The sequence below is a fragment of the Hippocampus comes genome, unplaced genomic scaffold (assembly GCF_001891065.2).
Source record: "Hippocampus comes isolate QL1 unplaced genomic scaffold, H_comes_QL1_v1.1 scaffold347, whole genome shotgun sequence".
NCBI classification, from domain to species: Eukaryota; Metazoa; Chordata; class Actinopteri; order Syngnathiformes; family Syngnathidae; genus Hippocampus; species Hippocampus comes.
Genome location: NW_017805872.1, coordinates 501,816 through 524,042, shown reverse-complemented (window position 1 = coordinate 524,042; position 22,227 = coordinate 501,816). Strand labels below are relative to the sequence as shown.

Below are 22,227 nucleotides of genomic sequence, written 5' to 3'. Positions count from 1 at the left end.
CACGCCTCACCTTCTTCTCATCTCCCTCCTGCAGGAGCTGCATGTTGCTGCGTCGCTGGCTGTCACTTCTTCTGAGGGCGGCGCTGTGATGCTCAGGCAGGTCCGGAGGAGGGGACACACTGTGGCCCAGCGGGTCAACCCACGTATACACGTGGTTGGTGACAAAGCCGCCCGGAATCCTCCCCACTGAGCGTACGGAGAGGCTCAGCTTTTTATTGCCCTTCAGCACCTGAGGAAAATATAGTTGGGTACTATTGTAAAACGCAATCTATGCGCCAAGCTGCCCAAACGGGTCTCGCTAATGCCTAAAACCCGGAACCTTTTTTTTTTTTTTGGATTGGCTGCTATTTCGGCAACATTGCAAAGCTGTGCACTGGGGATTCAAATATGGAACCGCGGCAAAACCGCCACTTGACAGCAGATTCTAACGAAATGTATGCGGCGCCATTAAAACGACCTCAAACAAATACATACGCAAACATAAAAAGTAGATATACAGCGATAGATTTTGATAAGTAATTGCTGTGGTTCATTGCCGTCTAATGGCTTTCGCGGTCCACGTACGCGGACTGCTCATAAAATCAGACCAAGTGGGGCAGTTCAGCAAATACCCAAAGGCCCTCGTATTTCTGGCTGTTGACTTTTACAGCAGCAGACCTGACACTGTCACTCTGGTGATTTTCAACAGCGCAAAAAGATCGCATTTGACAAATGAAAAGAAAAATATGCCCCTCAAAACATACAGGTAGAGAAAGTCGATTTTTTTTTTTTCTTTGCAGGGCCCGTTTTCGGGGTAATCAAACTTGCAGAGGCTGGTTCAGGCAATGTGAATGATACGCATTGTGGTGAGGTGAGAGATGATCTTCCACTTTCCCCCCCCCAAACGAAAGAAGTGAGGGATAGCAGGGTGAGTTTGGAAAAAAGAAAATAAAATATCCGGAAGCTCCCCGATGTATCACAAAACAATTTTAGTCGACGGGCAGTGCGCCTCGGTGAGTGTTTCCATTACAGTTGGAGCTTGTCCTCAAGGGACAGCGCCATGATTTAGTCGCCTGGATGACTCTCAAGGCAGAAAACAAGGGGGGCCATGTCAACTGGAAAAATCACGAGAAATGCGGCGAACCTGTTGAGAAATCACATTGAAGCTTCGTGGGCTGGGAATCATGAAGGCTTCGCCTAAATCACACAAGTTACGAGGCAGCACCGTTGCAGACAGAATCTTTTTCAGCACATCCCGGATTCAACCTGCACACAGCGCCGACTACAAAACAAATCACCAGCTCTGTGTTGTCATACAGAAAAACAATTACCGTCCTTGGCTTGAGCAAAACCCCACTGTTTGTTTTTTTGTGAGGCACAGTAGAAGCTATTAAAAAATACTGCCCTTCAGAGTGCAGCGTTAACTTTGTGCGTTTTCTTCTCACGCCGAGTTCGGAGCCAAGCAAATGTTCCTCGAATCCCGGTTCTCACGCCGTTTGCAGCTGACGGCCGCTGGTGCTGACAAGCAACAGTTAGATTTGCCACTTAAATGTGATCAGCTGTCGGGAGTACGGAAAGGGTCAAATTAAAAGCATGAGTACATATGTATGAGACAAAAGGCCAGCTTTTATTTTGTAGCATTTACATTGAGATTTATTTCACATTTGAGCAGAGAGCGAGCGCGCACACACCCGTACTAAAATTTGACCTCTTGCATTTGACCCAGCAAACACACACATTTTTATTTATTTTTTTTATAGGCACACAGTGACGCAGGGGGAGTACTTCGGGAAAAAAAATGCATGAAAGCAGGACGGGTTTTTATTCTGGCGTTCGGTTCAAAAGCTCAAACTCGACGTCATTTAAAAAGAAGAATCAAGTGAAAGCGTCCCCCACCACCCAAAAAAATATGGCCGCACATTTTATTTGTAGCAGAGGCGGAAAAAACGGGCCACCAGTTAAAAGCCTTTTTTTTTTTGAGTGGCCGTCAAATGTATTCGTAGCAATAGTTGAAACCATTCATTGTCGATTGTGCAAACGAATGGCACGGGCTTAATACGTCGTGATGAACACGCAGAGTGCACTTGCCAAATCAAGTGCATTCAAGCATGCCATCATTTGCGCACTCGCACACGCAGGCTCACACAAACACGCAAATCAGATGCGAGGTACGAATATGGCTGCACACATTACTGGGCACCACGTTTCAACCAGGAAAATGGCCTTTTCTCCTGTGACTTTACTGCTGTCACAGTGGATCTATCAAGCGCTGCAGAAGCACGCGCACAAACGAGCATGAAGGGGAGATTTGTGAGCAACTTTCACAACGACGACGAAAATTCTAAATCACACGGAACATTGTCGACATTGATAAAAACACTTGACAGACAGAGACAGAGAAGCATTCAGATGACCAAGTACCGAAACAAAGTGTGTGGAGTTGCGCATATACACACCAGAGACTGCGATTCATCGCATCCTTGTGTTTAAAAAACAAAAAAAAACAATGCTGGCTTGAGGGGGCTTTTGCAACTCCACTTGGAAAGACAGATTTGCCTTTTTCAATAGAGAACACACGTTGAAAAATCTGCACAAGATCTGGAGTTTGTCTTCCTCGAGAACAATGTTTGAAAATCTGAAATTCAGTTTCTAAATGTCCATTTAATCCATCTAGACGCACCAAAAAAACCAAAATCCAAAACTACCTGATGAACTGAAAGCTTTCTATGAAAAGAACACAGAAATCAGGAAGGTCGCAAATGCTAGTTAACAGCACTGGATACATTGTTTAGACCCGACGACGTGCTGTTAACGACAATTTCGGAAATATTCCACTGGCAGCGTGATCTGCAAAAAAAAAAAAAAAGATAGTTGAAGTGATGGAGTACTTGGCAAACTTCCCACGGCGAGCAGAAATGATCTGTGACCTTTTCTCTCCTTTCACCTGAAACTCTGCCATGTCTTCCGGGATGTGGTCTTTAAATTTGTGTGCCAAGCGTCAGCAAAACCAAACAATCGATGAAACAGAGGATTTGTGTTTCCAAACCGCATTGTTGTCGGGTCACCACGACAATGCGCAATGACCGGCGTCACAGACCCGCCGAACTGTGGGCACAGTAGCCACATTTCTTTGCTTGCCGGAGGCAAACGGCTCTGCCGGCGGCGCTCTCCATGCTGTACGAGAATGGCAAATCTTCACTTTGCAATCCATCTACCGGCTCTGTGTTCCATTTGTGGGGGGAGGGGGGGGGGGCAAAGTTTGTGACCGCAACCCGGCGCGAGCGATGAATAAATTCAACAGCCGCTTGCGGTCAACCCGGCGGCACTTTAGTTGGAAAGTCTAACATGTGGCATGACAATGCGCGAGTTTCACAGCGCAAAAATACACGAGGGTTGCCGTTAAAAGTCAGATATGGATTCGGGGAAACCATTTCCTCGCCTTTCCTTGTCCTCATTCGGGTCAAACGTAACAGGAGCCTTTGGAGCTGAATTTGGGCGGTTGCGGCATTGAAAGCGTCGGCTGCGTTTCGAGCCTCTCGCTGCCCACCGATTCATCGCTGACATTCAAGATGGCCGTGACAGCTGAGATCAAGTCTCAAATCAATACACGGGCTTTCTAATCCCTGATGGGCCCGAATTTTTAGTTCAGTGTCAGTGACTGGGCGTAACAACCAATCGGTCTCAGTCCTCGAACGTCCTGGCAGTTGTGCGGGAAGAATTATCGATTCATCACGTCAGAAAGAAATTGAGCCAAAATTGGAGTGCAATCGTTGACCTTGATGAAGTCTTTTCTCTTTTTTTGTTGTTGTTGTTTGAATCAATTAGGATCAGCTAAAGCGTACGGCACATTCAGGTTGACGTGTACTATGGAACAACGACTCTGGCCAGCATTCAACTGCGTATAATGAGAGTGGTCATGGAAACAGCAGTTAAAAAAAAAAAAAAAAAAAGCAAGGGAATGCTATTCCCCTGACACACTTTTGCAAAACGTATAACCCGAGTTTACCAAAGCTAGCACAAAGGTGAGCGCCGCCATTTCCTACCTGCCTACTTGCAAAAAACACTTCAAAACTCACCAGACGACAAGACAACTAGTGAGTTGGGAATAGTTTTTCCAACTCTTGTGTACGCATTTTTGCCAGATGTATGCATGGGTCGCATATGAATAAGAAGCTGTTTGGGAGCCAAATTAAGTAAACACATGGAAGGATTAATGAGTAAATGACAAGGCCGCCAACACGGAGACTTAATGGAGTCAAGTCATCAATCACAGGGATTAGCCAGAGAAAAACATCCACAATACTCATCTCCTCTAATCCTCAAATCCCCCCCCCCCACACCCCCCACACCAATCTACCCCTCTCTGTTTCTCTCATTAAATTGAATTAATGTACTGGAACACCTGCACGGACCCACATAGCACACAAAGCAAGACTTTCGGAGTGAATTTCAACTGAGTCATGAAGAGATTCTTTCCTTTTTTTTTTCCCTTCACATGAAAGAAAACCACCTTCTCTTATTGCGGTTGTGTGGGTGGTGAGCATTGTGAAATGAGTGGGTTTTATCTTTTTTTTTTTTTTAATTAATAACACAAACATATACAAAGAACTGCCAAACCAGGGGGGGATGGGGGGGGCACGCATTTGTTGATATTCGTGCTTGAGTACACTGTATGAGTAATCCAGTCTATGCAACCAGCAAGTCCGAGAAATAACATTAGTCGTCGTAGCTCAAAATTTCGTACTGACTGTTTCTGTGAACAAATATTGCCAACGTCGATGGAATTATGCAAAAGCAACAACCAATTGGAGCGGCCGTTGGCATCTGTTTCCATTTCTCCCAAGCATCCATTACAACTGCTCATTTTGCTCGCGCTGATGGACTTTGCATTCAAGATTTCCTCTTGAAGCCGGTTGGAAAAGTGTCGGGGGGTGTCATGCTAATGAGAGCGTAATTATCACATCAACCCTTCGGGGATCCTTCGTACACACACAATTCATTGAGTTAACGTAACGAGTAATAAGCGGTGGGTGCTTTACTGTCACCACGACTACGTAGCAGATTTCACAACCTCGGGCAGCATCCGAGTTAATGATGGCGGCAAGCTCAATTTGGAAGTAAACACTGAATAATGTCACCGAGACTCTATTTTTTTCAGTGTGATGTCTCGCTCAAAGATACAGGATGAAAGTTTTTTTTTTTTTTTTTTTTTAGTCTGAAAATGTTCCTTAGCATCTCTCGAACTAAAATGGAAGCCCATCTGTGGAATTGTTTCTGAAATATGCATTGGTCCCACAAGTCAGGCCTCTTCCAAATGCCACAAGATGAAGCAAATGCTGATTGTAACGCACATACGCAATCATGAAACACAGATTGAGATGGACACTTCCCTGTTGTCGGGAGTTTTTCCTTTTTCCTCAACTACTCCCAGCCAGTCTAAATGGCAGTTGTGGCATCTGGAGGTGGCGTTGTAAATCAAAGTTGCTGAGGGACGCAATAGGAGGCCCGTTTGATTAATGGGCTACTGGACAATAACGAGTGCCAAGTTGAGGCTCGATTAATTCATTGCCCTGTCAGCAAATAAAGTAACCCCCCCCCCCCTCCCTTCCTTGGACAGTTTAGTTTTACTCAGTTCAGTGTCGATGATGTTTAGCAGGACTGTGTATGAACTCCGTACAGAAAGACATTTAGAATCTTTGGGCAAGTGTGGATTAGAACTTGTCGGAGGCAATCTGGTGGGAGGCGGGGGGGTGGGCAACAACAATTTTCTCAATTGGATAATTAGCCCCGGCAATTTGCAAAATGAAACCATCCATTGGCAGTGTCGGCCTAATGAATAGGCGCGCTTGATCTAATAGCAGGGTGCTGAACAAGCCTTTCTAATTTTGTTACAGAAAAAAGATCTGGAGCAGATTTTTCTTTTGAGACAAAGCAGATACGTACTGGATCATATTTTTGGAACTTCTCAAGTTCAAGAGGTCAATTCATTCAACCAAAGAAGAAAAATACTCGAACCATTGGCATGAAAACGCTGCATGCAAAACGAAACATCATCACGTCTCACAAATGAAAAGCCTCTCACAACAGATGCAATTGTGATGACCGCGTGGCTTTTTTTTTTTTTTTTTCTTGACACTTATTTTAAATCGCACCGCATGAAGGTACCAGGTGGCATGGTCATATTTTTGTTTTTGGTGCAAAAATGCTTCAGGAGACAAAAACAAAAACATGATAATATATCGTGTGAGAAAGAAGCGACAGCGTTGCTTTGTATTCCCCCGAAAAGCTCGCTTGTATTTGGCCACATTGTTTGTCAGAGCTCAAGATGATCCACAAGGACTCGCGGCTGTGAAATGCAGCCTCTGCATGTCTTCCGCATTCACGTTGCACCATTTCCTGCACTTGCTGTCAGATGGAGAAATGTCTCTTTTGTTTCTTTTAAATAAATAGCTGTTGCATGCCGCATCACATCCGTAATCTCAAGAAAGCATACAAAGGACACATTTGCTTTTCAATAGTGGATTGACTCCATTTTTTTTAAACATGATATCAAGAAAATCATACTGACTCCCGTTTTATATTTGAAGTAAATGTGAACCTCGGCTAAATATTCAGCGCATCCTCAAAAACAGCAACCTTTTTTTTCTGTTGTTTTAACTCCACAGGAAGAAAAAAAAAAGAAACCCAGAGAGCTGCATGAGTTCAAGTCTCCTCTAAAACAGCAGGGACAGCCAAAGGGGCCCACGGATTCAGGTAATAAATAAATCTGTTCATCCGCTGCCAAGAATGTCATCACAGTTCACTTGATGCACTTTTTGCTAAACAATCAAGGAAACACGAAGCGCACTGGCAGGCAAAAGCTGCATTCTCATAAAAAAAAAAAAGACTAACACGCATTCAGACACATTTTTTTTTTTTGTCCATTTCCAATACACCCCTTGCGATTGACTTGGGCTACCCGTCGGGCGCCGCCGCATTCCAACATAATTTGCCATAAGGTGGAAAAACAACTGCCAAGCTGTATTCCAGACTCCCAAGTCGAAGTGACGAAAAAAAGACAAAAATCTGTGAAATCCACACGCTACCTCTGCTTAACATTCACCTCCGTCTCCCGAATTGGGAATTCTGAGAAGGCAGCTCCGCAGCAACCCCCTCGGGGCGGGCGGATCCTGTCAAACGGCGCTTCTGGGCTCCTGCTGCGTTTCCGTGTCTTATCTCAGCACAGCACGCCAGTGTTAGTCTTCATGTTTCTTGTACTCAGTTAGGCAGAAAATTAACTCGGGTGGCAAGAACACATCAGGAGAGGCCGACACGTTTATCTAAATTACTCCATCGGTCATCCGCTGCCTCAGTTATTTACAGAAATGCTAAACAGTCAGCGGGGGTGACACAGGTCAGATTTCTCAAGAGCCTCTGCTCAACTTCTTGCTGATAAACTCAACGATTACATTCTTTGAGCACCCACTCGAAGATGCCAAAGCTCTGGCTGATTGGAAAGTAGTCGTCGGTGTCGGGGAAGAGATGAGAAAGTGACACGTCTTCACGACGAGACGAATATCTTTGTATGGAAGGGAGGAGCCTAATTGCGCCCGGGTTGTGAGTGGAAGTTCCTGATGAAATCTTAATTTCTGACAATTTGGATATACACTTTTATTTTTTTCTTTTAATGCATGACAGAGGTAATGGATTGGGACTTCTTACTGGCAGATAATTAAAATCAAACTTTGGCCCGCGGGCCGGATTCGGCCCGCCTCCACATTTTGCCCGGCCCAATGCACGATACCAGATATTTATTTTTTTGCCGACTGGCCACGTGATCGAAACTTCTCCTGTCTGAAATCTCTCCTGTCAAATAAAATGGAATAATGGAGAAAATATTAGGTGATCCATGGTCTTTTTTCCTGTGAAAAACAGCTATTATTTCATGAATACTCTTATGACTTCATATTTCTGAGTATTTTTCCTGTCAAGATCCCAGAAAAAGGGTTCCTATTTGCTTAAGTGTGGCTTTTTAGAAAGCAATAAATGTTTACGTTTAGACACCTCTGTGATTGTCACCATTTTTTGTTTCTAACTAACTCCGGCCCCCCCGTCAGAGAAGGCAAAGCTATTTGGCCCTCAACAAGGGAAAACTTTGGGGACTCTTACTCAAGACTGTGTCAGACCGGGATTGAATCCATGAATTAAAAACAATCTTAAGAGTTACAGAGAAGACACCAAACAACTCCAATCGTCTATTACATGAAGATCAAATCTTAGTTCAAGTCAAATGTGGCGCGAGGCCAGTAAGAAACACGCACACGCACGCACAAAACTGCAATAACAACATTTCATTTGATTATCAGTTGAGACTACCAACGTTAGCTGCCCCCCTCCTCGTGCAGAGCACACACAGCGGTAACTATGACTGCTCTGAAAAGATGTGGGTGGGCAGGATTGGGAGAAACAGAAGGAGACTGGCACCATGTGAAAAACAAATGCTGTGTTTGACACTAATGGGCCCAAAAAAGGACAGACCCCATACGGGTCCAGTCAGATAATAATGGTGTGTGTGTGTATGTATGTGTGTGTGTGTGTGTGTGTGTGTGCGTGTGTGTGTGTGTGTGTGTGTGTGTGCGCGCGCGTGCAACTGTATGCATTTGAAAGGGGTTTGAAGGTTTTTAACTTGAAAATGGAAAGATGATAGTTGAAGTGTGTGAGCAAACCTTTTTCACGGGGACGTCCCCAATGATCATCTAATGGGCAATTACGTCGACAAACGGACGCATATGACCTCATTTGAATACGCGCAAATAACAGCGGCGCGCCGAGACGCATTGCTCCTGGCATCTCGGTTTTCCGAAGTGGATTTCCTTGTCTTTTCATGACAAGCGATTTATGTTATTTTGTCCAAGAAATTTTGGTTTGTCGCGTTTTGTTCTGGTTCTTTGTGACCGGCGTCGTTTGTTGTACTTTGTCGGGTTAAGCGTAGCTGAACAATAAAATACGCAAATAACGGCATACGCAAACGAGCCATAATGTACATTCTCGTACAGTGGTTCTCAAACTCTTTTAAGGCAAGTGGCGCACAAAATAATTGTGGCCGACATGACGAGATTGAAGGCAGTGCTGGCAAATGTGTGCTTTCCTCACTTTTGTTGCCGTGGTTTGGATATGAATTCATTCACTGTCACCGCAGCGCTCCAGACTGCCCCCGTCTGGTCACATTTTGCCCTGAAAATTCAAGACATGAAGAAGTACATTTTTCATCCACTCGGGCTTGCGTGACCTTCAAATTTGCCCTTTTTTAAAATTTGTAGTATGAAATATTTTTTGGTTGGGCCCTCGCCGAGCCATCGGCTTGCCCGCTTCACCCAAAACTCACCTACTCGCTGGGCACACGCTCCCCGTTTAAACATGACTTCAGATTTTACCATCTGCCTCTCCTCTTCCCTTTCGGGTCCACCAATGAGAGAAACGAAGTCGGCCGTAACACACTACGTGTCCTGAATTCAAACATTTGCCTTTTTTACGATGATTAGATAGCATACGCCTTTAAAACGATGTCATAATACAACTCATTTATTCTTCTATGCTGTGTTTTACCGGCAACCGGACCAGGTCATCCGATCAACTGCGGCTTCTCGGTTTCTTCCTCAATACTCAAATCTGGCCGCCTTTTCGAGATGTTTGTCAAGCGTGATGATTGAAAGCTCGTTAAACTTTGACCGCGCTCCCACGCAGTCCGCAGGGCCATCACGTTGCTGCAGGGGCGAGCGCGGCCGTGGCGCGTGCGCCGTTGCAATTGAAGATGTCCTTTTCCGTGATGTCAGCCCTCCGTGTGACCACGTGACCCGATTGATGACTGGACCCCTGCGGAGGGGGAGGCCACCATGATTTTTATGGCCCACATTGCAGCAGCCTCTAATCCATTCCTCTCTGTGCCGGTGGATCCTAATGGCCCGACACAAGACGGTTAGTGTGGAGTCAATGTTGTGCCCGAGTGCAGATATTGACGACATCGACTCGCCGCGGCCTGCGAGCCCGGCCTACTTCTCTTGGGTGGCTTTCGATATATGGCACCCAGCTCGGAAGGCGAGATTACAAAAACAAAACGCGCCTGACACGGGGCTGAGATCGATATGCGCGTTATATGGCACCCAGCTCGGAAGGCGAGATTACAAAACAAAACGCGCCTGACACGGCTGAGATCGATATGCGCGACGCGGACTCACGGTGCATTTTGTACACGTCTATACATCTTTATGTTTGGAGCTTTGTATTTTTTTGCTTTCGCCGCCCAAAACGCACACCGGATGTATGCGGAGCAGTGCGCTTTTCGTCCTGACCACGGCGACCCCGCGTCTTTCTTGGTGCAGCCAAGGCATTGAGGGGGTCCGTTTTGGTGGCCTCGGTATTTCATCGTTGCTCTTGCATCACGCCCTGCAGTGTCTAAATGTGGCTAAAGGTGGAGCCACACACACATGATAGATTGGAGCTAATTACGCTCAAGTGTGGCTACGAGATTTGGACGCGGTTTAGCCACATTGGCGAAGCGCTTTGTCCACCCAACGGCAACCCCGTACACGGTATCTTGGCGTATTTTGTGTGGAGGTAAAGCAAAGGCGGAGAACCTTGTCGGGTAGCGGTGCATCTGTCACAAGCTGTTAAGTGCTCTTATACTTTATTACCTTCATACTTGGAGCCCAAGGCCTTCAGCTCCTCTAGAATTATTGCACCGCATCCAGACCGCCTGTTCTCAAAGGGGCCCGATTCGCACTCTGGGAGTCGCAGCATTATTGTGCACCCGCCCGCGGTTTCAACACATCAAGGCTTGAGATTTTTCTTGAACCTTTGCCCTCTCCCATTAGTGCCCGTGACAGGACCGGGGGCCTTTCGTCACCTGCTCTTTTCTGCTTGAGTGAGACTAAAAGGCTACATGGGAGGACCTGCTCTCAAAGATGCTCTTCAAAGGTCTCTTGGAGGATCGCGGCGTGGGGGGGTTGGACCAAGTCGGGTCCTCAAGAGCCCCGAGTGTGATGAATATGTAACGAACACAGAAATCGGGAAAGGGGGGCAAAGACTTTTTTTATGCGAACCATCGACGCTTTTTACTTTTGCTAATTCTCTGATATTTAAGTTATTACTTCGGGTCATGACTAACGGGGCCCATATTCAGTCTTTCGGAAACATGTCCAGAACAGCGCGGCGGTCATATAAACATCCGTGGCTTCCGTTTTGTAACACGGGACGATGCTTTTAACGCTTACTCGTACGGTGGCGGCTTTGCTGATTGCTTTGGCTCCATGTCTGCATTGAAGTGGGCACAGGGGAGAGAAGAGGAGGAAGGCCGAGCGCCCTCCCACAAGCCCCCCGACGCCCACACACACACAAAACACACAGACATATCTGAAACACCTGCCTGGAAACCGATGACAAGGAAAGGAAAGGTTAGATGAGGGGATATTTCGTGGCTCTCCTCGACTTGATGCCTGTTGTGTGCTACGGGTTGCAAGTGTCTCTCGGCATTTGCATCTACACAGACCTCATTTTAGAACGTAGGCCGGACGTGCTTCGCGTGCAAGATAAGGGTGAGAAAATTGACTGCTCGGTGCGTGTCGTTTCAACGCTGATAATTTGCTGTAACGTCAGTGATAATTTAGATGAGCGTGTTTGGCTCCGACTGTATGATAGCATTTGGGGAGCGGACGGTGGTTGTTTAATCAATTGTTTTCCATGCTAGTTTTGTAGGAAACTCCGTCTGGGAGTGTCAAATAACTTGAATTAGGAACTCCACGACCACAACCAACGACAAATGACCAATGTGCATCCGCATTTGAACTCGTGCTTTCTCGGCACTGGACAGTTGCGATAAGTGTCGATTGGATTTTGACAGCGCACGTTATAGGGACGAATGGAAAAAATAAAAAGTCTAAGTCAATTCCCCTTTGCCCTCCTCGTCCACAGCATTCTCACTTCACCGTTTCCACTCGTCTGCTCCATCGTTACGATCCGTTTCTACAATCCCTTCTCCAGTTGACACAATCCAACGATTAAATCGTCTTTTCCTTTCAACCCGGAGTCAATTATCTTTCCGCATCTGGTATTATTTCTGTCCGCAAACCATCTTGTCCTAGGTTCTAATCTCGGCAAAATCAGCAGCTTATCTCGAGCCTGGCTATATCAGACGTGAAATAACGCCGCCCAAATTCCTGCTTGCTAACACCGACCAATCGCCAGAGAGCTTTGCCGAGCGATTGTCGGAGGTTGGACATGTTGGAGATATTGGCTGCAGGTTCACCCCGTGTACTGCATGAGGGCCAATTATGTGACGCCTTCCACACTGTCCTTCACTCTTCAAACCTCCTAAGTAAGAGGCAGCACATCACTGCTACTCTGGCGTCCCTTCACTGGCTGCCTGTACATTTCAGAGGTCTTTTTAAGATTTTATTATTTGTTTTCAAATCTTGAAATGGCCTCGCACCACCTCGGAGGTCCTCTGCACCTGCCCGGTGCCTCAGGTCCGAGGACCAGACACTATTTGAGGTAGTGAGACCTAAGCGGAGGCTTAGGCTACTGTCTTCGTTATTAATTTATTGTTTGAATGTTGTAGGAATTATTTTTTACTCCATGTACAGCACTTTTTTGTATGCGGCGGTGGCCGTTTTAAATACAGTTGAGTTGAATCTTGCTTGGTGTTGATGCATCCGGCCCAAAATAGCTCTGACAGAATCATGCTGCTCTGTCACGCTGAATGGATGATGGATGAATGGGTCCATTGTTTGGAATAACACTGACAAGTAATTGATATGACACACACTTTCCTCCCATTTTTCATCAAGTGCGTAAAACTTTCCACATGCAAACAAATGACTCACTCAAATCTCTCAGTCTCGGTTCACTGATTTGATACCGTGTGTGGTGAGCAGGTCACCTCGAATGAAATGATCCGTGCGTCTGGCACTTGTTTAAAGACCTTGATTGTTGCACAGGTGTGCCTCGGACCGGTCACAATAAAATACCGGTAAAAAAAATGCAGCTCTTTCATGCAAAAAAAAAAAAAAAAAAGGGCCTCAGATGTTACATATTTTGAGGGGGTGGAAAATTGGAATTCTACTGGCAAGAATGTCCATCTGTGCAGAAATGTGCAAAATAGATCTTGTCTTTTGGCTAATTTCAAAATGATTTTACCATTTCATTCATTGTGTACAGATGCTAGGATTTTTCCTCAACTTGGTCGGGCTGAGCCATTGAATTGTATGAATAGGATGAAGTGTGTGTTTTGTAAAATTTGAAGGTCTGGGTGTTTACCAATGCTTTTTTTTTTTTTTTTTATAATAGTCCAGTGATTTTTTTTTTCCAAGCGTTTTGGAAAAGAGCTTTTCTAATGGCGCTTTCACCACCATGAGCCACCTCCTCGTTTATGTCTCTGAGAATATGGCCAGTCAAAGAGGATTCACATCCGCAGAGCACACGTTGTCGTGCCAGCCCAGGGCTGAAGGTTGTGCTTCGACGCTTCGCACACCCGATCTGTGTCTGTGGTGTCACAGCTTAGCTTGCTTCGATGGCGGATTTTTACAAATGCTCGAAAACTTGTCGGTCACATAAGGCCGAAATTGTAACCTGACTGCAAGCGATTATTTTCAGAAGCCAACCAGCTGATTCCAAAGCTGTTATTTCTACATCGAGTTGCTTTGCACTGCATCGTGCCCAGAAATGCTCTTGAGCTGAAACCTTTTTCCCCTCTTTATCTACTCCTTTTACAGCGATCAAAACATCAAACCACCACTCAGTCTTGTCCGCCCTCAGCAGTGATTAAACGCCTAAGAGACTAAAATAGTTTCTCTCTGCCTACCTGAATTGAGGAAAAAAAAACTTTAGCGACAGCGGTCTTCGATGCTAAAATACTGAAGTGGGAAGGGACACACGCAGACAGGAACGGAGAAACATCAAGTGTGAACGGTTGTATATGTGTCCGCCATGTGGATGGTTCCAGTGCAGGAAGTACCCCGCCTCTTGCCTGAGGTCTGCCGGGATAGGCGACAGTTGAACCATGACCTGAATGGCGACGAGCGCTAGAGAAATTGCGATGGATGGAAAATCAAAGCCAACAAGTGGCCCGAGTCGCACGCAGAATCCATATTATGAGACTATTTACCACGGCTTTAAATGGATGTAAAACAGTACTGTATTCGGGAAATCAATGAACGACAAATGGTGACAGAGGAAGAACGTAGGCCCATGGATGAGGCCAAAACACAAGAGACATGTTGAGTAACTCCGCACACCTAAAGGCAAGTTATTGACATTGGCGCCTTCTAAATCAATCAGCAGTGTACACAAATCAGCCACACTCTTGCATCACCTCATTTGCTAATGGGCCGGCTGTCTTTGCGCTCATGGACAAATAGGCAAGTGGCTCGGGCCTAAGTGGTCCAAGACTTTAGTTTTATGGGCTTTGCAAAGAGAGCCACGCTCTCAGTTACGGACAGTGGAGTCATCCACTCCGATGACTTCAGTGCAAGCAACATGGGTTCGCTTGTCACTCTGCGACGGTGTGAATGTGAATGGCTTGTCTGCATGTACCCTGCGATTGATTGGCAAGCGGTGGAGAATGCCTTTCACTCAAAGTCAGCAAGCGGTACACAAAATGGATGGATGGCTGGTCACAAACTCTCTTCCCTCCATGCAAACATTCAAGCAAACATGAGTTTTTTTTGGGGGGTTTTTGGTCAAAACCGTTTGCATTTAACTTGTGTGGTTGCACGATGTCTCCGTCAAACAACTCATCACCCACCCCAGCCGAGTAATTACCTTCAAACAAATTAGTTTTGTTGGGCCAGTTATTCAACATTATCGACTCATTTGAACCCCGTTAGCGAGAATGTCAGTTTAAAAGTGATGCCGTTGTGATTAGTTTCAAGAAGAAAAAAAAAAAGCAATTACCTTCACTGCTTCAGCGTGGGTGACTTTGTCAAAGACTTTATCGTTGACTTTCATGATCTGGTCCCCGATCCGGAGACCCTCCTTCTCCGCCAGGCTCCCCGGTTCCACCAGGGAGACGTAGATCCCCACTCCGTGCTCCGACCCACCTCGGATACTGAAACCAAGGCCCTCGTTGCTCTTGTGTCGCTTCATGGTGACCTGCCGCAGCTCGCCCGGCGGCTCGTGAATAAAGTTCCTGCCGAGCAGCGGCACCAGGGGAGCTGTCCCGTCACTGCTGGAGCTGAAGCTATCCGGGGAGCCGCGCAACGCCACCTGGAACTCGGCCGGGTTGTCCTGGGGGTAGTGAGCCGGGGGAGTCGGGCTGGCGCCGGGGTAGTGGCCCGGCGGGGGTTCGGCGGTACCGTTGCTCGCGACTAAATCCGATTTCAGGTAGAGGCCCTCCGAGGTGTACTGCTCGAAGAGCAGCTGGTCAGACCGGGGGATGACAAGCCGCAGCATGGGGAGAAGCTGTCGCTTGCCGGGCGCGTTGAGGATGACGTTAAGGGTCTGCACCAAGTCGTAGACGTTGCGCTTGGAGTGGTACACATTGAGGCAGTGGATGAACTGCTCCCTCTCGAAGTCGTTCAGTAGCAGGTTGAGCGCGTTGTGCAGCTTCTTCACGTTGGCCGAGAGCGTTCGAGCACTCGAGGCCACCGAGTTGGCCGAGGAGCTGAGCGACACGCGCTCCAGGTCGGTGGTGCTCATCCCGGCCGCGACGCCGCACCGGGTGCACGTTAAAGCGCGGGCGTCGCGGGCTCCTGTCTCGGGATTACACCGGCGCTCGGCATGGTGGGCGCAAGGAGGACGTAGCGCGGAGACGGGGACGTCTTCAGCGGGTGTTCCTCGACCGAGGGCAGCCTGCGGCGATTCAAGCGCACTTCACGAGCTGGCCGAACGAACCACAGCGTCGCGCAAAGTTCGCCTCCTCGCTGTGGTAGCTCGTTGTCATTAGCCGCCGTCTTGTTTTCCGGAGGGTCAGGTGGCCAGCGAGGAGCCGCTTCTCTGGTGTCCGCCTCCTCGTCAGCAACAGCTGCTTCCAAGCGGAACGAACGCTGAAAGCCACGTAACTAACCCCCGACCAACTTGACTGGGGAATCGGGCTGCTTTTTTTTTTTCTCCGACGAGCACCCCAAAAAAAAAAAATAAAGTTCCAGCTTTTGCGCGTCGCTCCTTTTGTGGCTATTAATTCCGATCAATGTCAAGGTGGTAAGAAATACCCATCCGGCATGACTTCAGTTGCCAAAACGAAGCGTGTGGGCAAGTAGCGTTCCAATTAATCTTTGGAAGGGAGGCGCAGCTCGTTGCCTCCGCTTCCCACGCGTTACTACAGCGACCGAGCGTGGAGTGTGTTGTCGGTGACGGTGAATAGCTGCCCGCTACCAAGACTGACGCTCCTGTGAGGAAGTGACGTCGTGTTTGGCTTTATTGGATTATTTATAGCCCGCGGCGCACGCGCACGGGCACGCGTGACGGCAGCGAGATAAGCTAAAAAGCGCTTCTCAATTAGGAGAACCGGGTCTAATATTAGCTCCCGTCTGAGCCTCGTCATTGGGCGTTGCGACATCATTTGTGGACGTGTGCTGACTGCATTGATTGGACCCTTTCGCTATACGGGATGAATAATGGCTCACTTTTGGCAAATGATGACAACACGAGACAAAAGAACGCAAAGTTCAAGCATCCGTGTTACAAAGTAATTGTTTTTTTATTGATTAAAAAAAGTAAAGTTTTGGATCTGGGTGAAATATTGCTCCCTTTTTAGCTTCAAGGCAGAGGCAGCAAATCAAATCAAATAAATCATGACTCTAGAACAGGGATGGCAGCAATTCGGTGCACGCTTCCTAACCACACACTTTCTAAGTAGATGTATGATAAAAATGCTAGTTTAAATATGGACATAATACATGCAAAATATGCTCCGAATAAATGTTATTAATGATCATACATTTTCTAATGCATGAATAAAAGAGCGACAGGATTTGTACTTCCCCGCAGTCCTTTTCGGTTGTTTCATGAGTGCAACCGATTCCGGCGATGACATGTAACAGTGGCTGAAGAAATGTCACCGGAAGTGGGGGAAAGCTGTTGGAATGTGCGACGGTTTTGGTGCACAATGGCTGATAGCACCCACTTGAGGGAAGGAAGGAGAAAATGTTTTCCACGGTACGACGAGTCCAAGAGAAGTGGCTGCCCTTTTCTCCTGACGACAGGCAAGTCCTCAAGAGTGGAGCGGGTCCCGGTGATCAAGACTGAAATGGAAATGCCGCCCCATCATTAAAAATTCAATTCAGTTGTCACAAACCATAGCCAGGAAGATCCATAGAAACATAGGCGCCAAAATCACTTTATAGGGGGTGTTTTTTTTTTTTTTTACCCCTCTGCCCTCCACAAGTGTCACTTTTTTGTGTGTGTCTAATCAAGAGCACTCAAGTCATTACTTAGACGAGTGACAGCTTCTATCCGAGGCTTATGATAGCACTTGATAGATACCCCATTACATTATACGAGGCGGGCCGGGTGTAATTCTATTCCCAGGAGACAGCTTTACGAAGACTACAGATGCTGCTGCTGCTACAGTACGGCACATTCCACTAACAATGTGTTTGAGATCTGTGCCATTTTTTTATACAAACCGTAGCAGAGTACAGCAGTTTCATGAGCAGTAAATATGGTTTCGTGATTGATAACCCCAGCACCTGAACTCATCATCGCGTTGCAGCTTTGGGCCAAAGCTCAATAAATAATCTCTCAAGGACCAAAAAGGTAACTCAAACTGGTCAAAAGGCAGATCATGTAAACGGGTTAGAAACCGGGAAAAAAAATATAACCGGATCAGATGAAATTCTAATTGATAACATTGAATTGATTTTAGGTTCCAAATTGTGTGACAATGCTTTTTGTCAGTCGAAACACCAACGGGTTTAAAGAGCTGACAGTTTAGGGCCTGGTGACACGTCATAAAAATGCTACTGTAGCAAAACATATCAATCAAGAAAAGTCAAACAAAAAGTAAAAACATCCATAAATTGTTTTATAGATAAATCGTGACATAAAACGGCATTTGTCCCCCACTCAATCTTACACATGTCAGTGGAGACATTTTGGCCCAGTCTTCTTTGCAGTATTGCTTTTCTTCAGCAACACTGGAGGGTTTTCAAGCATGAACAGCCTTTTGAAATCGGATTCGAGTCCGGACCTTAACTAGGGCCATTTCAAAACCTACTTTTCGTTTTTTAAGCCATTCAAACATCAACTTCCTGATGAGTAGTAGAATTTGGGAATCCATCAATCACAGCAAATAAGTCATCCAGGTCCTGAATGAGCAAAGCAGCACCAGACCGTCAAACGACCAGAGTCACATTTGACTGTGAGTATGACGTTCTTTTGCGGAAATGCTTTTTTTTGGGGGGAGGGGGGATACTGTATGTGAATGAATCAACAAGAGGAGTATGCAGCGTCGAAAGAAGGAGCACATAAGGTGAAAGCCGAGCTGAGTGGAATCACATGATTGCGGTCTACTGCCAAAGTGATGCAAGTGACGCAGCAGAATTGGAAGCAATGCAAGGCAGCCTCCCAGTCCGCCGAGATAAAGCCAAGTGCATTTTGCACAGGAAGCGGTGCCCCGTACACACTTTCAAAGACGGCTTATCAGTTAATGTAATCGTGTTTGTCCCCGTTTTGTCTTCTCTTTTCAAAGAAATGCGTGCTCTTTTGCTCTTGTTTTGTTTTTATGGTGGCTAATAAAAAAGTACAGATGGCAAGTTTGCCGCTACAGAGAAAAGTGATGCTTTTGTGCCAAATGAAATGAATCTCCCTAAAATGGCTTTCATGTTGTCATCACTGAAGAAGACTGATGACAGTTGTGTGTTGAGCGGGAGAAAAGTACTGTTTTTCCAAACGTGAGAGGCGGTTTGATGTCGCTCGTTGTGTCAACCGCATGTCATGATCAATGCTGTTTTGTGCGTGGTGGTCGGCGTCGTTATCGCGTCCTGTGACGCCATCACGAATGCAAACGTAGTCGCCGCATATTGCTACCGGCTCAATTGTCGAGCTAATATTGGTATGATTCTGTTCAGTTTGTGACCAACAGGTGGCATCGGAGGGCTTCTCCTCCAACGTCGCACCCGTTGGTCATCGTGTCATGACCTCTGTTTTGATAAAAGGAGTGCCACGCCGGAGATTATTTTCTAGGAAGGTCGTTGAAGAAGTCATTTGAAAATGTAAATTAAAACAAATAAAGCCAATTATGTTCTGTACTGGACCTGTTCAATATTTCCGAGTCATTTCGGTTCAAGTAAATTGTTTTGCAAATGAGGATCCCCACTTCCAACTTCAAACATTTCACGTCAAGCTGTAATCATTCGGAACGCCTTACAGGGCTTACAGCATTCACCTAATAGGCTTAACTGTCTCGGACTCGATGCTGAACCGAGTCATCCGTATTCCACAAACGGAAGCCAAACAGTCCATAAACGCGTGAGTTGTTCAGGTTGCGTCTACGACTCATCCGTAAAATATCTTTGCATCCACAACAGGTTGAATGCGTTCAAACGGATTCTCAAGTGAGAAGCCCAGAGATGAGGCTCGGGCTGCTTCTCCGCTGACCACAACGGAGTCTTTCACGTCATGCTACCGAGCCTGGAGATTTGCTTCATTATTCAACAAGCGCGTAACAACCTTCTGGTGTTTGTACCTATTCGAAATTGCCCCACCGTGTGTGTGCGCGCGGCCATGCGTTCTTACTGGCAATCACACAGCACAGCTACAGATGGACAGTCACAACACATTTTATTTTCCTATGCACGCACACACACACACACACACACACACACACACACACACACACACACACACACACACACACACACACACAGCCGCTATCTTTGCAACCAGCTGCAGGCTGTCTCGGGATAGACTCAACATCAATCATGTATCACTCTGGTGTTTAATGTGTGTTAAAAGTACATTTTTACATCACTGCCCCCCCCCGCCCCCCAGCTCTGCAACACGAGCTGCACTCTACACTGCCGTCGTTTTTGCTGAGAAATGGACCGCTCGTCCATTTTGTGACGTTCAAAATCCTCCCTTGCAGTTTTGCACCTTTCACGGGGAGTTTCGGATCCCCCGTTAACCGCAAAAAAATTAGATTAGTGGATTAGCGGATGTGATATTGTGGGCTTCACGGGATACGAATGAAACAAAAGGAAACTATTCCACTTCCCAATTCCAACACGGTTTTTAAATAGATTCAGAGGAGTATCAATTCATCCTCTTCAAATGAGATGCACCTTTTTTGTAGCTAACGTTATTCATGAGGTGCTGGAATTCTTTTCAACGTGTTTGCGTTCAACTAGTCAAATACAAGCAGACAAATCAATGTTTTGTATTTATTCCCAACATTTACGACAACTTCTACTTTCAAATTAGGAACTGATGTTTGTTTTCCAACCTAATTGAACATTTTTGACCTCCGACATGTTTTCAAACGATCCGTATTGTTGAGGTGTTGGATGTTTGTTTGAATTGTTGTTTGTCTAAAACAAGAGCTGCAACCATGGATGGATATTGACTTTTCTGCATTGACCAGGGGGAGATCAATAAACAGGTCACTTCTTTTATGAGAAGCGCCACGTTTTGAGTGATCATAGAGGCTGGTAGACTTCTCATCTGTCGCCACTAAATCCTTAATTCCCCATCTTTTCCTTTAATCCCTCGCAGGGGAGACAACAGGGCCACAGTTGGCATTTTGCTGACTGATAATATCTCGCAGCACAGTCTGGTGCATGCCAACCTCTCCGCCGCATCTTTGATCGATTCGGCACTAAGCGGTCACGCCGTCGCTTTGCCACGCGCTCGTCTCAACTGGCCCGTGACACCAAAAAGGTTGGCGCCCACCGCTATACTCCCATCGCCGCATGCTGCATTCCAGCGAATGGGCATATTATTCACAGTACTGTTTTGCTCCAGTTTGTTGGCCAAAGCATAGAGACAGCTGGAGGCTTCTCCAAGAAAATCCCTCTCATCACCTCCTGGGAAACAATTAGTTTGAGAAAACTTTTTTTTTTTTTTTGTTTCCATCTGTGGAAGAGGTGCAGCTTGAAGCCTCAGGCAAAATCGAGCAGCCTATGCACAGACCATCATCGCGCTTCCAGCAGAGTATCTCACGAGTCATCGATAGCATAAACCTGAGAAAAGTGCCAAGCTAATTATGCGCAGACCATGTGAAAGTGTTGGCTGATATTTGAAAGCTGCTGTGGAAAGAGCGTGAATCCCACACTGCCAAGTTGATGAGATCAGTGCTGAAGAGTGGGTATTTAGTGTCACGGTTCTTTCATTTATATCCAACTGGGAGCATAAAAACTCTTATTCATTCAAAAAAATAATCAACAGCATAAACTAGGACAAAAGGGCAAAAGCATGACCCGTGTAAATGTGCCGTTCTGGCCCGAAATTGTACTCAATATAAGGGAAGGCGTATGTCATCATTTCCCATCAAAATGTGAATTGCTTGTTGCAGACTTAATTGGGTGCAATGGCAAAATGACACTCTTCGATGAATTAACGTAATGAAGGATTAAACGGCTAATTTAGTTTCTATCCCTGTGCCATTATGATGTGCTGATGGCGACACAATTGACTTTTTAAACACTTCCAATAAAGAACATCATGGAGAGCTTGAAGAAAATCATTCTCTGCAGTCCTTTTCATGACAACCGAGAGCCGTATTGTGTTTGTCGAGGCGGATTTATTATTTATTTTCCCCCCCTGGGCTGCCGTGCACAAAGATCGATCACCAACCGAGGAGACTTTAATGTATTGGGCATTTTACCATTTATAAATGTCATACAAATAAGTTAAGTGTAAGAACAGGACTAAATGTGTGTATGTGTGTGTGGGCATATACAGGTACATATACATATACATACATACACACACACACACACACACACACACACAAGTTGGGGAACACTGCATTAAAATATGTATGTTTCATTATAATAATAATATAGCACAGCATCCATCAGCGTGAGCAATATTAAGTCACATATTTAAATGTTGACATTCAACTTGAGATCTTTTTTTTTTTTAGATACATCACCAGACAACGGGTACATCCAGTTTTGATTGCAGTCATTTTAGCGTGACGAGCTACGGGCAGATATGCGAGCTCTGATTAAACCGATGATGTGACACTCATCCAATTCATGACGTCGATTAGAATAGCGCACCAAACGACTAATTTTGTTTTGGAACCTGGGTGTCATCGTGACGGTTCCTGACGAG

General features: G+C 46.0%; 1 protein-coding gene across 4 annotated transcripts in view; it reads right to left on the bottom strand.

The window, feature by feature from the left end:
* The window catches only part of whrna (whirlin a), a 39,679-nt gene extending 19,960 nt beyond the window's left edge, over positions 1 to 19,719 (bottom strand). For 2 of the 4 annotated variants that reach the window (XM_019888778.1, XM_019888779.1), the window contains exons 1-2: positions 14,905 to 18,349; positions 11 to 229 (exon numbers count right to left, since the gene is read on the bottom strand). In XM_019888778.1, the coding sequence (XP_019744337.1) occupies positions 11 to 229; positions 14,905 to 15,648 (963 nt within the window). In that variant the 5' untranslated portion in view covers positions 15,649 to 18,349. Of the gene's footprint in view, positions 1 to 10; positions 230 to 14,904 lie in introns of all 4 variants that reach the window. The other 2 variants (XM_019888780.1, XM_019888781.1) reach the window with 2 other exon arrangements.
* Positions 19,720 to 22,227: the final 2,508 nt, after the last annotated feature.